This window comes from Pectinophora gossypiella, unplaced genomic scaffold, assembly GCF_024362695.1.
Source record: "Pectinophora gossypiella unplaced genomic scaffold, ilPecGoss1.1 Pgos_31, whole genome shotgun sequence".
Classification (NCBI taxonomy): domain Eukaryota; kingdom Metazoa; phylum Arthropoda; class Insecta; order Lepidoptera; family Gelechiidae; genus Pectinophora; species Pectinophora gossypiella.
Window position 1 is genome coordinate 750,704 of NW_026063241.1, and position 18,885 is coordinate 769,588.

General features: G+C 38.5%; 1 protein-coding gene across 1 annotated transcript; it reads right to left on the minus strand.

Moving 5' to 3' along the window:
• Window positions 1-16,077: 16,077 nt before the first annotated feature.
• LOC126380928 (uncharacterized) lies at window positions 16,078-17,267 on the minus strand. The gene is made up of 3 exons (XM_050030498.1): window positions 16,967-17,267; window positions 16,699-16,821; window positions 16,078-16,255 (listed from the first exon to the last, which is right to left on the minus strand). Coding segments are annotated over exons 1-3 (303 nt in total). The 5' UTR covers window positions 16,969-17,267.
• Between the last annotated feature and the right edge of the window lie 1,618 nt (window positions 17,268-18,885).

The following is an 18,885-nucleotide window of genomic DNA, read 5'->3' on the forward strand; positions in this document are numbered from 1 at the left end:
GTAATAAGAATTAATTGTAATCGTTTTAATTAAATTTATTATAAAAAGTTTTGGTTTTTTTTGAGTCCTTCGGCTGTAGCCTTCGTAATTGGCGCAGTCGGTAGGATATTCGAAGAAGACTGCCCACCCGTGAAACTTGGCCAAGAGACCATGCCACACAATACAACAGTAAAATATCTCGGCTTTCATCTAGACCGGAAGCAAACTTGGAAAACACATATCCAAAAGAAACGTGATGAATGTAACCACCGATTTAGGACATTGAAGTGGCTCCTGGGCAGAAGATCACGGCTCTCCGTCGAAAATAAAATACTGGTGTACAAAGCAGTACTGAAACCAGTATGGACTTACGGCATTCAGTTGTGGGGTGCTGCAAAAACATCAAATATGGAAATACTACAACGCTTCCAAAATGGAGTGCTCAAACCAATAGCGCAAGCACCTTGGTTCACTCGCATGGACGAACTTCACGAGTACCTTGGAATGAGGACAGTTAAGCAAGAAATTGCCACAACTACAAGGCTATACAGAGATCGAATTACTCATCACCAAAACAAACTGGCCCGGAGTTTAAGTGACAACCACTATATGAGACGCCTCAAAAGGACGCACATATGGGATAACATACAGTAGCACCTTAATGAAGGCAGCCTTCTAATGAGGGGGCCTGTCCTGCATGTTAATAAAACCAAACCATCAAAACTGCTTATGGTCAGTCGACCGATCGCATGTTTGGGCACAAAAATGACAAAAAAAAAAAAGGATACTCGAAAAAACAGTTAGAGCCGGTACGTTCTTGCATCGAACTACCATATCGCGTTCCCGTGTGTTCTACGATCTTTGAGTATCTGAAAAAGAACCTAAGGTCCACGGCCGGAGGAGATATCCAGACTTCGATAACGCGGAAGAAACCGAAATGATACATATGTAAGTCAAGTACATTTAAATTGCTCCTGTGTGGTTTGCTATAATAGTTTATCTGTGTGCTAGTTTAGTTAGATTTCAAGATTTTTTTTTCCTAGAAAAAAATCCGACCAAAGCCCTGCAACTAGCAGGCAGTCACGTAGGAATATATTAGATTCGAATAGGGAAATTAATTTAGATTTAATTGTAGAGCCTACAGTGGCAACCGATCCAGACACCATATATAAGGCCTTACGTCATTTGCCGGAATTTGAAGGTAATCCGTATGTCCTTCCAAGGTTCATTCGCACTTGCGACCAACTATGCCTATAATATCTCAGTGCAAACCCGACTAACGAAGCTTATTTAGCAAACCTGTGTTTGATAAATGGTATTTTAAATAAAAAATGCCGAAAAATATAAAATGCCGCTAGAGGGCGCTGCAGCGATAAACATTGAGTCTGTGTTCGAAATTCAAATTTGAATACCAGTATTAGTTTTTGGTTGAAAAAACAGTTTAGAAACATGAAGATCTAAGTGATTCACGAGTGAGAGTGTTTGTGACCAAAACTAGTTAGTGTTAGTAGTGAAATTACTAAAATAAAATGCAAGTGATCTAAATTGCAATGCATACTGTATAATTTTAACAACAGGCATAAAATTTAGTACTCATACTTTTCTGAGACCTTAACAAATAAGTAACAATATAAATCAGTGTAAACATTTAGTGAAACAGTGAATATTTTCAATTTATCAAATTATTTTTAACTACCCCGATTTGCCAAACAAAGGGTCCCGCAAATACAGATTGAGAATTTTGCGTCGTTCGTTAACTACCGAGTTGGCCTAATGGTCAGCGCGTAAGATTGCCGTTCGAGCGACGTGGGGTCAAATCCACACCAGCGAAGACTTTTTTAAAACGGATTAAAAATCAATATTTATTTTAATTCTGTTTATGCAACATGGCAAACACGTGCACCAAATGTGTGAAACAAATTACGAGCAGATGATTTATGACATGCTCCTCATGCAAAAAAACATACCATATACCATGCATTAGTGTAGAAGAAAAGAAATATTATGTAATGACTCCAGATAATAAGAAAGAATGGAAATGTTATTTTTGCTGGCATGGACCGAAACCGGGGAAAAGTATTAGTACACCGAAGCAAGCATCCACTACTAAATTGTCATTAAATACACCAGAAACTGAAATAACGCAGGTAGATAAAATTATAATCAACGTCTCGACGGAGAACTCGTTCGATTCACTTGACATAGCTGAATCCGAATATGCTTCACCATTATTGGAAAGAAGCATTATGAACAGAAGCTGTCCAGAAATAAATAATATGACAGGAAATATGGAGACCCTAAAGGAAAAAAATATTGATTTGGAAACAAAGTTACAAATCTCTGAGAATGAAATAGACAACTTATTATCAGAAAATTTCGCTCTAAAAAAAGGAATTGAAGGACTAAAAAATAAAATACTTAAATTAATGCACATATGTACGTCGACAAGTAAGAAGGTAATACATACTGGGAGTAAAAGTCTTACTGAAACTAAACTCGACATTACTGAAGAATCTCCCTTACAAATGCGTTCAAAATTACTAAAAAATAGTACTATTATGAAGAATGCTGCCAAAACAACGGCGAAAAATTCGAAATCTACACAAGACATTGACTGTAATGCCCAATTATTTGAAATCCAAAAATCAGAAAACAATGCTAACACCATTGAAACCCTGAGTGCAACGCGTAGTAATAATAATAGTAATAAAATAAGGAACAGGGTCCTACTACTGGCTGATGAGACTGGTCGCGGCTGGCGGAATATACTTGAAAAACAGCTGGGTGAAAATTATATAGTTACTTCAGTTCTGAAGCCATACGCATCTCTAAGCCAAATTGTATCTGATTATAATATCTCTAAATGTAAGAGCTACACCAAGAATGACTATGTCATCGTTCTGGCTGGGTCAAATGATAGAAATTTGATTGAGTTTCAGTCTACATTGCATTATTTTTTGAAAACATTGTCGAATACTAATGTGTTGTATGGAGAAATTAAAAAAAAATGATACATTTAATGAAACTAAGTTAAATGAATTTATAAGAATTTTAAGTACCAATTACAGTAACCTACACTATCTAAGATTGAAATATCATGTAAACAATGCTATAGACAGAATAAATACATGTAGATCGATTGTGTTAGACATGATACTATTAAATTATAAATATAAACAATTGACCCAGGCCACGAGCGCTTTAAAAATTATGAAAAATGTACAAACACAGACCGAAAATAGGATTTTTCGTAACCAGTAAGGATACTTTTGATAACGGCACACGTGACTCCAGCTCCCGTATTAAGGCATATTATCAAAATACTAGAGGACTTCGCACAAAGTTGATCGAGTTTTGTAATAATATTGTTAGCTCCTCAGCCGAGTTATGGGCTGTTAGCGAGAGTGGTCTCAACGACTCGTTTAAAGACGGTGAATTGGTACCCCACGGATACTGCGTGCTGAGGTGCGACCGCACAGACGGTCGCAAACATGGTGGTGTTATGCTGATTGCTGCGCCCCACCTGCGACTTCAACCGTTGCAAATTCCTGACGTTTCAAATTTAGATGATGAGGTGTTTGAGTTACTATGTGCCAATGTTTTTAAGGCGGGAAGAAGATTGTTTACTTGTTGTATATTTTACATTCCTCCTTCAAGCAAAGATATAGATTATATGAGGTTGTTTTTTATGATTGAACAATGTAACTATACGTACAAAAGTTTATTGGTTTTGGGAGATCTCAATCTTTACTCCGCTTCTACTGATATCCAATGCTATTATGAATGTTTGATGTCAATCTGCGAGTTTCGTGAATACAATCAAATTAAAAACTGTAACAACAGAACTTTGGATGTAGTACTCTCAAATCTGGCAGCGCACAATGTTTCGGTTTGCCTGGAACGCGAGGCACTAGTGTCACCGGACTCACAACATCCACCCTTAAACATCAGTGTGACCTACATTAAACGTGACATACGGCCTTTTCGAAAGCACACACAAAGTAGTAGTACCGTAGATGATAATAGATGGAATTTTACTAAATGTGACTTTATAACTTTATATGACTCACTTTCTAAAGTAGATTGGAAATTATTATACGAAATTAATGACATAAATGGAGCGATTGACATGTTTTATAGTATTTTATATAAATTAATAAGTGAATGTACCCCAAAAATAAAATATAAGCCACGTAGAGAGCAGAAATACTCGTATCCTGAGTGGTATTCGGCAGATATTATTCAGAATATAAAAGAAAAAGCTAAATGGCATAAGGCCTATAAAACTAGGGGATTGGACCAAGATTATTATTTATTCTCAAGCTACCGAGAGCTTATAAAAAACAAAATTAAAATTGCATACCAAAACTATAACAACAGAGTTCAAAAATGTGTTATCGAAGATCCTAAATGTTTTTGGAGTTTTATTAAAAACAAACGCGGCAAACGCTTCAAACCTAGTATCACAAGAAATGGGGTTTTATTGCCCGAGGACCAGGGTGCAGAAGCTTTTGCGGAGTACTTCCAAACAGTATATGACCGTGATGTTCCTGTTCTGGACCCAACAGTGGCAGCTGCTAGTGGAGCCGCGGCAGCGCGTGTGCATATACCGCAAGTCACGATAGAGGAAGTTACTCTAGCTTTGAAACGCTTAAAACCCAAAAGATCTGTGGGCCCTGATGGGATACCGCCGTATATAGTGAAGGACTGTGCTGGTGTGCTCGATCAACCGCTTCAACACTTATACAACCTGTGTTTGAAAACAGCTACCTATCCAGAACCGTGGAAAGTAACACGTGTTATCCCGGTACCAAAAAGTAGTACGGACACAGAGGTATCGGGATATCGACCAATCGCTATTCTTTCAGTCTTTGCAAAAGTGTTTGAGTCAGTTATATATACGGCAATATACTCGCAAATGAATATAGTACTGTGCGATTCGCAGCACGGCTTTCGACCGGGTAGAGGTACTCATACTAACCATATGTGTTTCATGAAAGACGCTACTACAGCTTTGGATGAAAGAGTAGGCGGCCAAGTAGACGTAGCATATTTTGATTTTAAAAAAGCATTTGACACAGTAAATAATGACATTCTTTTACAAAAATTATCAAATGTAGGTTTAACGCCTTCTATGCTGTCATTTTTTTCTAGTTATCTTAAAAACCGCAGGCAATACGTGGAATATTCTGGAAATATCTCGGAGACATATGAAACTCGTTCAGGTGTGAGTCAAGGGAGTAACTTAGGGCCGTTAGAATTTTTAATTATGATAAACGACTTACCTGACGTAGTTCGAAACGCTAAATGTTTATTATTTGCAGACGACTTAAAGCTGTACATGACAATTAATAGTATAGAGGATTGTGAGCGACTACAAAATGATATAGATCATGTTATAGAATGGAGCGTCAAAAACAAACTGTATTTCAATATAAGTAAATGTAATTTAATGTCGTGTACTAGAGCAGTCCGGCCGCAACACTTTGAATATAAAATGCAGGGAGAAATAATTAAGAGAGTATCGTCTATCCGTGATCTGGGTTTGATAATAACTGATAATCTATCATTTAGCCAACACATTACCGGAACTTGTAAAAAAGCGTTTCGTAACCTAGGATTTGTACTTCGAAATGCGAAGGAATTTCATAGCGTTGGCGCTATCCAATGTCTATACAATGCACTGGTTAGAAGTAAGCTACAATGCAGTTCGATGATTTGGACACCCCACGAAAAGAAGTATAAGGCAATGGTAGAAAAGCTCCAAAACAAATTCCTGAGATTTCTGTATTATAAACAATATGGAGTATACCCATTCTTCCCACTGATGTACCCAACCGAATTTGTGCGGGGCATGGTTGGCTATCACTCGTTGGAAGTTAGAAGAAATCTCTCTCTAGCAACATATATACACAAAGTGCTTCTTGGCAAGTTACACAACCCGCAAGTGCTGGCTGCAATAGGTGTAAACGTGCCGAATATGCGACTCAGGCGAGGCCCTCGTGAGGATGTGTTCGCGTTGCCCAAGTGTAGGACGGATATATTGAAATATGCCCCACTGACGACGGCGCTGAGAATACTCAACGGGGTCTCTAGGGAGATTGATTTGTTTGATTGCTCGTCCACGAGATTCGCAGAAACCACATTATCCTATTTATGTAAAAATCTTTGATAGTTGTAATAAGAGAAAATTGTATCTAATTTTATTATATCTAATTTGATTTAATTCGTAAGATTAGTTTACAATAATTTAAGGATTTGACATTGTTTTTTTTTTAATTTTTAATTTGATTTTGATTTTATATGAATGGCATGACTTTTTTAAGCATTATCGACTTGGGATTTTACCTGTAATGATAATGTGTTTGTGATCTTAGTGAATAAATAAATAAATAAATAAATAAAATTACTGGCTCTGCCGCCCGCACTATTAATGCAAACGGAATTGCGGAGGACTGGGCTGGTATTAAAGCTGCTCTTATAAACAACTTCTCAGATCAAAGGGATGAAAATGCCCTCTATAACGACCTCTCTTTAGCCGTTCAGGGTAGTCGCACCCCTCAGCAATTTTATGAACATTGTCAAACATTATTCAGCACTATCATGACCTATGTCGCGTTGCATGAGCACATTCCTACCACGATAGAGGCAAAACGCATCCTTTATAAAAAGTTAACAATGCAGGCGTTTGTCCATGGTTTAAAAGAGCCATTAGGCTCCCGGATCCAATGCATGCGTCCTGACAGTGTTGAAAAAGCTTTGGAATTCGTGCAAGAGGAGTTAAATGCGATGTACCTCCTACAGAGAAACGATAGTATCCCTGTAAAGTCACATGTACCAAAACCTTTTACGGCTCCTATACCTATAGCGAAGCCTGTACAGAAATCATTCACTCCTCCTGTACAAATGCCTATGCCACCTTTTCAGAGATCCGCTCCACTGGCTCCACAGCCATGGAACCATAATTTCATGTTGAACCAACCTCCTCAAGGTCCCTCACGTACTCAGCAGATGTTCAGGGCATTGCCGCCGAATTACAACCCTCACAGTAATGTTTTTAATTGCCACCTAGATATCAACCCCACGGTTCGAATTCATTCAAACCTATGAGTGGTGTAAGCCACTATGTCACAAAGCAATTACCCCCTTCAGGATCTTCGGGACATAACTGGGCTAAGTCGGGCAATCCGCCGCCTAGTAATTATTTCAAAACCAGGGAGATAAATTTTAATGAATGTAATGATAATTACTACTGCCCCGAGTTTCAATATGAGCCCGAGTCATATTACTATTACAATGAAGTCGACGCCGACTATAGCAACTCTACACCGATAGCATATGATTGCGACGATAGTCACATGTATTACTCGACAACTGTGACCGAAGCGACTGACAATGACGCCGTAACTGATTATCCTTCTCAGTCACCTGCTATGCCCCCGGAACAAAATTTTCAGAATGCCCATCTATCAAAAAAGTCAAAATAGAGGTTAATTTACAAACCCAACGACAACTGCCTTTTATACAAATTTCTAACCCACCGTTGAAATTTTTGATAGATACGGGCGCTAATCAATCATTTATTAACCCCGCAGCAGCCGAACACTATTTTCCACACTTACCTTTAAACTTCGACCCGTTCGAAGTCACCAACGTACATGCGACTACAAGGAATAATTATTCTATAACCTTACCATGCTTTTCGGAATTTCAGGACTCGGATGATATAAAACTGTTTGTGTATAAATTCCATAATTATTTCGATGGTCTCATAGGCCTTGATCTGTTAGAAAAATGGGAAGCTAAAATTGATTTGAAAAATAAGTTACTAGTTACCCGTGGCGCAACAAACCCCATTCAAATGTATAATTCATGTAATGTAAATTTATACGAAAGCGTAATCCCCGCAAATACTTCTAGATTAATAAAATTACCCATTAATGTGCATGATGGAGAAGCGTACATACCGGAACAAACTATTTCAAACTGTCTTATTCGCGATTGCTTGACATCCGTTAAAAGTAACCGCGGTGTTATAGAGATAATAAATCTATCCCCGCATGACGTCATATTCTCCATGGATCGTCCCGTCGTTGCCGAGGTACATGCGAGCGAGTGCACGCGCACCCAACAGCCCACACGTGTTAGCGAAGTTATATCGCGATTACGCACCGATCACTTGAACAAGGAAGAGCGCGTTAACTTAGAATCTCTATGCACAAAGTACGCAGACGTTTTTTATATTGAAGGGGAACCGCTTACATTCACTAATAAGATAAAGCATAACATTCGCACCACCGATGAACTACCGGTTTATACGAAAAGTTATCGTTACCCCTACGTTCATAGGGAAGAGGTTAAGCAACAAATTAATAAGATGTTGGATCAAGGGATTATCCGTCCGTCTGAATCGGCGTGGAGTTCTCCGTTATGGATCGTACCCAAGAAGGCCGATGCCTCTGGCAAAGTCAAGTGGCGCCTTGTGGTAGATTTTCGAAAGTTGAACGAGAAAACGATTGATGATAAATACCCGATTCCCAACATCTCGGATGTCCTCGACAAACTTGGCAACTGCCAGTATTTCACCACGCTGGACCTGGCTAGCGGGTTCTATCAGGTCGAGATGAATGAAAGTGACATCCCTAAAACTGGATTTAATGTAGAGCATGGGCACTACGAGTTCCTACGTATGCCCATGGGCCTTAAAAACTCCCCATCCACAAGGACCTACAGAACACCGTATGCCTAGTGTACCTGGACGATATTATCGTTTTTAGTACATCACTGCAAGAGCATGTGGTTAATCTCGAAAAGGTTTTCAAGAAACTCAGAGAGTCCAACTTTAAAATTCAGATGGATAAATCCGAATTTTTAAAGTTGGAAACTGCCTACCTGGGGCATGTGATCAGTAAAGATGGTATAAAACCCAATCCTGATAAGATTGCAGCCATAGAGAAATACCCGATCCCTCGTACAGCTAAGGAAATAAAACAGTTTCTTGGCCTCGTAGGTTACTACAGGAAATTCATTCCCGATTTCACCCGAATAACTAAGCCTCTCACCCATCGTCTAAAAAAGGGTAAAAAGATCACATTGGATAATAACTTCATTAATGCCTTTGAAAAGTGTAAGACACTTTTAACCAATGACCCGATACTCCAGTATCCTGATTTTAAAAAGGATTTCATTCTCACAACTGACGCGTCAAACGTGGCCATCGGAGCCATCCTTTCCCAAGGACCGATAGGATCAGATAAGCCTGTGTGCTTCGCCTTCCGAACATTAAACGACAGCGAAACTAATTATAGCACGATAGAAAAAGAGCTTTTGGCCATTGTGTGGGCGACGAAATACTTTCGGCCTTACCTCTTTGGTCGTAAATTTTAAATACTTACGGATCACAAGCCGCTTCAGTGGGTCATGCGCCTTAAGGAGCCGAATTCCAGATTAACCAGGTGGAAACTCAAACTGAGCGAATATAACTTTACAGTCGTATATAAAAAGGGCAAAAATAACACCAATGCCGACGCTCTTTCAAGAGTAGAGATTCACAACGAGGAAAGCAGCTCGATGGTAGTCAACCCCTCTGAGAAGCCTCCATCTGTTGCCGGTTCCTCCACTGCGACAGCTCACACCAGCCAGGAGAATCCTATTCTCGAGGTCCCCATCACCGATGAACCTTTTAATAAGTTCCATCGGCAGCTTTTACTTACCATAGTAGGAGACATAAAGCATCGACCTACAGTCACGAAACCTTTTGACACGCACACCAGGACGTCCGTACAAATATCAGAAAGTAATTTACAAGAGGATGTAATAAACGCCATTAAGGAGTATGTAAATCCGAAAGTCAAAACAGCCCTTCTGATTTGTCCTCCCCTTTCTATGTACGATATCATCCCCATCATTCAGGAAAAGTTCAAAAGCTCAGCTATGAACCTTATACTGACAAAAAGGGAACTAGAAAACGTTAAAGAATACCTACGACAACAAGAAATCATTCGAAATTACCACAATGGTAAAACAAATCACCGTGGGATTAACGAATGTTACTTAGCCCTATCCAACCGTTATTATTGGCCAAAAATGAGAGAAAACATTACAAAATTTATTAGTGACTGTATTATATGTGGCCAAGGTAAATACGATAGAAACCCTATCAAACAACAGTTTAGTATTGTGCCTCCAGCAACGAAACCATTTGAAATAGTTCATTTAGATCTATTCACAGCACAATACGAGAAATATCTGACATTCGTTGACGTTTTCTCTAAGTATGGGCAAGCTTACCGCCTCTGTGACGGTACCGCTGTCAGTATCATACAAAGCTTACTACATTTTTGTACTCACCATGGACTCCCCCTAACAATAGTGACGGATAACGGAACTGAGTTTACGAACCAGTTATTTTCTGAATTTACGCAACTACATAAAATTAACCATCATAGAACCGTACCTCATGCCCCTAATGATAACGGAAACATCGAGAGATTTCATCTGACGATACTTAAACACCTCCGCATGTTAAAATTACAGCAAAAAGACGAACCTGTAATTAATCTCATGCCTTATGCAATATTAGCATACAACAGTTCTGTCCATAGCTTTACCAACTGTAGGCCTTATCTATACTTATAATAAATCTGTAGAGAGGTCAATTCTGTACATTAAATATTTTTTCAAAATAACTATCAGGGGGTGATAAGTGGTCGATACTGATGCCAAAAATGCAATCAGTAAAATTTTTGTCTGTCTGTCTGTCTGTCTGTCTGTCTGTCTGTCTGTATGTTCCTTATAGAAACAAAACCTACTGGACGGATTTTAATGAAACTTGGTACAATTATTCTTCACACTCCTGGACAGGTTATAGTTTACTTTTCATCACGCTACAATCAATAGGAGCAGAGTAGTGAAGGGAAATTCTTTTGTATGAAAAATCTAAACCACTCAAGTTAGACGTTTGAAATTTGGCATGCAGGTACCTTAGATACCGTAGAGGTATACTAAGAAAGGAATTCCCGAAAATCCTACGGGAACGGGAATTAGCGGGAAAATCCTTTTGTATGAAAAATCTAAACCACTCAAGTTAGACGTTTGAAATTTGGCATGCAGGTACCTTAGATACCGTAGAGGTGTACTAAGAAAGGAATTCCCGAAATTCCCACGGGAACGGGAATTAGCGGGAAAATCCTTTTGTATGAAAAATCTAAACCACTCAAGTTAGACAATTGAAATTTGGCATGCAGGTACCTTAGATACCGTAGAGGTGTACTAAGAAAGGAATTCCCGAAATTCCCACGGGAACGGGAATTAGCGGGAAAATCCTTTTGTATGAAAAATCTAAACCACTCAAGTTAGACGTTTGAAATTTGGCATGCAGATACCTTGAGTACCGTAGAGGTGCACTAAGAAAGGAATTCCCGAAATTCCCACGAGAACGGGAATTAGCGGGAAAATCCTTCTGTATGAAAAATCTAAACCACTCAAGTTAGACCTTTGAAATTTGTCATGCAGGTACCTTAGGTACCGTGGAGGTGCACTAAGAAAGGAATTCCCGAAATTCCCACGGGAACGCGAATTAACGGGAAAATCCTTTTGTATGAAAAATCTAAACCACTCAAGTTAGACGTTTGAAATTTGGCATGCAGGTACTTTAGTAAACTTAAAGCTTAGTTGCAACAGGATATTACAAAATTCCCACGGGAACGGTAGTTAGCGGGAAGATCCTTTTGTATGAAAAATCTAAACCACTCAAGTTAGACAATTGAAATTTGGCATGCAAGTACCTTAAGTACCGTAGAGGTGCACTAAGAAAGGAATTCCCAAAATTCTCACGGGAACGGGAATTAGCGGGAAAATCCTTTTGTATGAAAAATCTAAACCACTCAAGTTAGACGTTTGAAATTTGGCATGCAGATACCTTAAGTACCGTAGTGGTGCACTAAGAAAGGAATTCCCGAAATTCCCACGAGAACGGGAATTAGCGGGAAAATCCTTTTGTATGAAAAATCTAAACCACTCAAGTTAGACGTTTGAAATTTGGCATGCAGGTACTGTAGTAAACTTAAAGCTTAGTTGCAACTGGATATTACAAAATTGCCACGGGAACGGTAGTTAGCGGGAAAAAACATATGTATGAAAAAATCAAATCTAAATAAAAGGAGAAACTGACTGACTCAGTGACTGACATATATCAACGCATAGCCTGAACGGCTAAACGTAGGCATTTGAAATTTGGAAGGGACATAGCTTAGGTACCGTAGAGGTGCACTAAGAAAGGAATTCCCAAAATTCTCACGGGAACGGGAATTAGCGGGAAAATCCTTTTGTATGAAAAATCTAAACTACTCAAGTTAGACGTTTGAAATTTGGCATGCAGATACCTTAAGTACCGTAGTGGTGCACTAAGAAAGGAATTCCCGAAATTCCTACGAGAACGGGAATTAGCGGGAAAATCCTTTTGTATGAAAAATCTAAACCACTCAAGTTAGACCTTTGAAATTTGTCATGCAGGTACCTTAGGTACCGTGGAGGTGCACTAAGAAAGGAATTCACAAATTCCCACGGGAACGCGAATTAACGGGAAAATCCTTTTGTATGAAAAATCTAAACCACTCAAGTTAGACGTTTGAAATTTGGCATGCAGGTACTTTAGTAAACTTAAAGCTTAGTTGCAACAGGATATTACAAAATTCCCACGGGAACGGTAGTTAGCGGGAAAAAACATTTGTATGAAAAAATCAAATCTAAATAAAAAAGAGAAACTGACTGACTCAGTGACTGACATATATCAACGCATAGCCTGAACGGCTAAACGTAGGCATTTGAAATTTGGAAGGGACATAGCTTAGGTACCGTAGAGGTGCACTAAGAAAGGAATTCCCGGAATTCCCACGGCAACGGAAATTAGCGGGAAAATCTTTTTGTATGAAAAATCTAAACCGCTTAAGTTAGACGCTTGAAATTTGGCATGCAGGTACCTTAGTTAACTTAAAGCTTAGTTGCAACAGGATATTGCAAAATTCCCACGGAAACGGGAGTTAGTGGGAAAAAAACATTTGTATGAAAAAATCGAAACCGCGTAAGATAGATATTTTCAATTCAATTAAATTATTTATTGCATTCCATGTAGTACAATAGGGTGTTACATAGGCATAGGAACTAAAACATGGACCCTATAGGGCACAGCAACGTTGAAGGGAAGAGAGGAAGTGTGTATTAAAATTAAAACTCAATGAACAATCAATTAAAAAAAAAAACAATTCAATCAATTGATTCAATCTAGCACGCATGCATACCTTAGTAAATATAAAGTTTATTTTTGGCTGTATTTTGAAAAATGGGAGTTATTGGGAAAAAAAAATGTACTTATGAAAAAATCTAAACTGCATAAGTATGCACTCCCACACACACAAAGATCTCTCTCTTATATAACACGCCACGCGGACGAAGTCGCGGGCAAAAGCTAGTGATATAATAAAAGGACATTTCGACCCCCGCGATCCCACTGATATGGACTTAACTAAACACTTATTACAACAGTATACGCAAACACACCGTGATCAGATGAAACTTGTGTACGATCTTATAAACGAAACCTCACTAGCTAATCGAACCTCCCTTATAGAAAATAGGAATAAAACTCGCGAACCTGAAACTGAATACCAACCTCGACAACAAGTATCCGTTAGTAATCCCTTTGCCAGTCGACAAAAGGTCGCACCCCGATACACCCAGGACACGGTCCTCGCCGACCTGCCCATCCATATTTACACATCTAAAAAACGCGGTCCCATTGCTAAGTCCCGACTAAAGAGGATACCTAACTCAGCAAAATTGTTACAGGACTCTACCGACGTTACTCTTCCTCTCAACAATGAGAGCTCAGGAGATAATACTTGAGAGCCTCGACGACGGACCCGGACTTCTACCATTCAGACTAGGGACAGCTAGAATTATAAAACACTACCATACCTTTTTACAGTATGTACAACTTGACGACATTGAGAGTACAGTTACTACTTTACAGGCACAACTCCTTGACTATAAAAACCGACTCAGAAATGACACTTACTCTATGTACGAACTCCAAATTGAATACTTATCGCATAAGTTAGATAAGATCCTAAACCACTTAAGTACTTTAGAGCCTAATCGGGACAAGAGAGGTCTTGTAGACGGGTTAGGTTCCGTAATTAAGAGTATAACTGGTAATCTTGACTACTCAGATGCAGCAAAATATAATGATGCCCTTAAGGTCCTAAAAAATAATCAGTTTAAAGTTACAGACGAATTTAATAAACATGTTAGCTTAAGTAAAGACTGGATGGCACAGCATAGTAATATTATAGCTCAAATTGTAGATAATCAGAAAATAATTAATTCCACCCTAGAGTTACTTTTAGATAAAGAAGCTTATAGGGAGTCAAGTTTAATAAAGTACGCTAAGTTTGCACAGCTCCTCACGATAATTACCGAGAATACAGATGACATATTTTCGGAACTAATAAGATTAGAAAATATGCTTGCATTTGTACGTGCCTCCAGCACGCATCATTCTATGTTAAGTATAAACGTAATAAGGAGTATGATAGATAAACTTAAACTAATTTATAATAAGGATCAAGTATTGAACTTAGAGTATAGAAACTATTACGACGTTATCAAACCTGGCTATTATTTTATAGATAGGCGCATAGTAATTACTTTTAAAATCCCCGTAGTATCATTAGAAGAGTTTAATTTTTATAAATTATCTATTATCCCTAATAGATATAATCAAACTATCATTCCCCCTTATCCTTTTATGGCAAGTAACAGGCAAGCATTCATGTACACAGAGACAAAATGTCCGAAGCTAAATAATCGGTATCTTTGCGAGGAAAAGATGAACAACCAAATCCAGACTCAAGGAGACTGTACTCACAACCTGATCATCAACCAATCCCTGGACGCTACCTGCAAGATGACCACAGTCAGCTTATCAGGAGAGGCCGTGGACCGGTTGGACGAACGACATTACACTATGGTGTTCCCACATGCAACGAAGACACACACCATTTGTGGACGAGAAGACTTCACATCTCTACAAGGCAGCTTCCTTGTCACTGTTCCTGTCAATTGCCTTCTACGGACTCCAGAAATTACAATAAGCAACTCCAACGATCAGATAGAAGGAAGACCACTGAAAATGATGAAAATTCCCATTAATATGAAACTACAGGAGGATACTACCTTACCACACGTTAAATTGAACTCTATCGACCTACAAGGACTTCATAAAATGCAAGATAGTGTCATGTTACAACCGACACTACGAATGAATGACACGCCAGATGACATGCTGTACCACACCACGCTAGTAGTATATTATTGGGCATTCTGCCCCACCTATCGTTCGCTCTGCTCACGACCGTTCGCTGCGCTCACTTAGGTGGGTGGAATGCCCAATAATATAAAATAACGCATTAATTACCCATCACAAGACAACACCAAGAACAAAATCAAGAATAACAACAAAAATAAAATGTGAAAGAAGTAAGTTATTGAAAAATGTTTTAACAAGTTTAAACAAGGTTCAAGTCTCAACAAGTTTAAACAAGGTTCATGCTTTAATAATTCTATGTACTTACAATAGATGTTGTGAATACTGTCCACTGCAAGAGGATGTTTAACACAATGTAAACATGATAAAAGTGTAAGTAATCGTGATAAACAGAATTTTAACTTCGCTAAATCTTTGAATAAGAATCGAATCTGCGTTTGTAATCAAAGTGATCAAAGTATCTAATCAAAGTGATTCAATGTTAATTTGAAGTACTTAAGTATCAGAAAATTTTTATTTACGAGTTTTTGGTAGGTACGAGTGTGTAAGTATTGATGTTAGGCGTAATTAAAGAAAATAAGGTAGGTAAGGAGTAATGCTTTTATTTGTTCAATCGTGTTCAATCTACATGTTTGTCAGAGTAAAATCGTGGTTCATCTTCAAAGTTTTTGTCAATTCGTGTAACTAGCTTCTGTAACAACTTCCACTCATCGCTGTCATCCGGAGTCTGCAGCTTGATTCGTAGAAGAGCCTTGCGCCAGACTTCTCTTGAATCAGTGTTGGTATATCTTCAAGTCCACCACGTATTCGCCATCCAAGCTAGTTGTACGCCGCTCTGACCCGTTCGCCACCTTGTTCACGAAGTACGATACGATCCTCTTGTCGCTTCCTTCATTGCCGACCGTGCGCCCGTGACTTAGCCCGAAGATGTCGTGTGTCTTTGCTTTCTTCCTGTAATAAAAAGAAAATATATTTTAGAGTTACAAAGTAATAAAAACCAACTTGCTGTCATATTTGATAATAAATATAAATAGTTAAAACATTGGTGAATGTATGGAATGTAGGGAATGTATACTTGTTCGAGAGATAACGATAACATAAATAAAAACAAAGTGATTCTTGTGATACGTCCCCACAGGGATTCGAACCCGGGGCCTCCGGATCGTGAGCCCAACGCTCAACCACTGGACCACGGAGGCCATAAACAGCAGGAACAGCAGGAGCCTTTAAACTGAGGGATACGGACCGTTCTCGAACGTAAAGTAATGAACCGGATCGTAAATTGACTCGACAGGGAATCGAACCCGTGACTTCTGTTGAAGAAATCAAGGTATCAAGCCAATGCACCACCTGCTGAAAAAATATTAACATGTCACATGGTTAATTATACTCACTTTGTATTCTCCTGGTCAATCGACGAAATCGACGGAGGGGCTCGCGAACGCTTCATTTGGCGTGCAGCAGGAGTCTTCTTTGTAGATCCCTGCTTCGGAATAACTTCAAATTCTGAATCGGACCTGAAACAAAATAAATCAAATCAAATCAATGTAATGTACTGCACTGTAACTGTAGAAATTCTTTGGGTGATGTGTACTCCCCACACTAATAGGTGAAGCAGAACTTCTAAGTTAAACCTCCAAAATTATGTGATGGAGAACTTACATAGTGCTCAGAAGTGGAACTTGTTTTAGCTTGAAGTGTTCACTTGCACAGCGCCGGGGTCGACTCAGGGCTGGTAAGCGGTGGCTGGTGTCGCTCAGGGCTCAACTCTCTTCACTGAGGAGCGGGGGTTACTCAACTCTTTTTGGCGAGGAGGTTCTTGATCTGCTTCTGATAATTTTTACCAAAGACTTCGCTGTTTTATACCCCAAAACTAAAATTAAGCAAAAATGTTACATCGTAATTTAAAAAGCCTTAAAGCCTATTTAATTCGTTGACATACGTCCTTTTCGAAAATATTTCATTTGGGATACCATGTTACAGCCCTGGCCCTGGCCTTTTTTGGTGAACTGCGGCACCCATATACCTTTATGTTTTCCAACTAAATATTAATGTAATGTGTGTATATCTTCATGTTGTAAATGTATATGTGTGTCGTAGATTTTACCTGAATAAACTTTTTTATTATTATTATTATTATTATTATTATTATTATTATTATTATATTATGAATCATTTTTTTCACTCGACTGGGTCGGCATTTTCTCCTTTCTCCCGCCCCGAGACCCTCAGGGAAAAGGTAGATCGGAGTCCCTCTCTATAAACATGGTGTTTCCTAAAACTTTTGTAAGTATGATTGTTGTGTGAATGGCGGCCTGTTTCTGCATTACGTGTACGTTTATATCTGCATCTAGTTGGCGGTAATATCTATGTAAACTTTTGGCTACTACTCCAGTCGCTCCTATAACTATCGGTATTATTTGGGTAGGTGTTTTCCAGAGTCGGGTTATTTCTTTTTGCAGTAGATGATATTTGCTTAGTTTCTCTATTTCTTTTGCTCCTATATTATAGTCTGATGGTATGGTTATGTCTATCAAATATGTTTTATTCTCTATTTTATTTATGTATATTATGTCAGGTCTATTGTGCGGTACTGAAACATCTGTTTGCACTGGCATCTCCCACATTATCTTGGCAGTATCATTTTCTTTCACATGTGGTTGAGTAAGGTACTCCTTCCACCACATGTTAGATGCTTCAAAGTTGTGCTTTTTTAATAGTGCCCAGTAAACATATTGCACTATATTGTTGTGTCTTTTGGTATAGTAAGTACCGGCAAGTTTCTCACATCCTGAGACAATATGCTGTGCGGTCTCGTCCTTTGTCAGGCAAAGCCGGCACTTACCATCCACGGACCTTTTCAGCACATCTCTTTCATGTTGCCTAGTGATAACTGCTTGATCTTGTAGTGCAAACACAGAAGCTTCTAATGCGGGAGATACTGATTGTTTCTTGAGCCAGCGGAATGAGAGCTCACTATCTATATGTTCTTTGTCTAATACTGATTTATAAAATTGTCCGTGCAACGGTTTATTTTTCCATTTATGTATGCCATACTTGGTAACTGCACTCTTAATTTCTTTATCTGTGTTTATTTCGTTATTTAATCTAAGTTCTCGCTTATTTTCTTCTGCTTCTTTATGTATTGAATATTTATCTCTATTTTTATCATGTTCAACTATCGCTTTAATAATGTGATCATCTTCAGTCTGTATATATTTATTGTATTTTATTATCTGTGTTTTATATAACATTTCTATATTAGTGAGTCCCCTTCCACCTGTCCCCATGGGTAAGTATAACCTTTCTACTTCTGCTTTTTGGTGATGCGCTTTGTTCATAGCCAATAGTTTTCTTGTTTTGACATCTATTTTATTTAAATCACTAATCTTATAATTAATTATCCCGAAAGAATATAGTAGAACCGGTACTGCATATGTGTTGATTGCTTTTATAAGATTTCTGGAGCTAAGATGTGAATTAGTCAGGCGCTTAACTCTATGAAAATATTCCTTTTGAATTTGCTGTCGAACTGCGTTGTGATCTATCTTACCCGATTCATTTATTCCTAGGTATTTGTA

Excerpts from the sequence above, each read along its gene's own strand:
- LOC126380928 (XM_050030498.1), bottom strand. Across the intron at positions 16,256-16,698 it reads ATTGACCAGGAGAATACAAA|GAAGAAAGCAAAGACACACG; the intron begins GTGAGTATAATT and ends TTTTTATTACAG.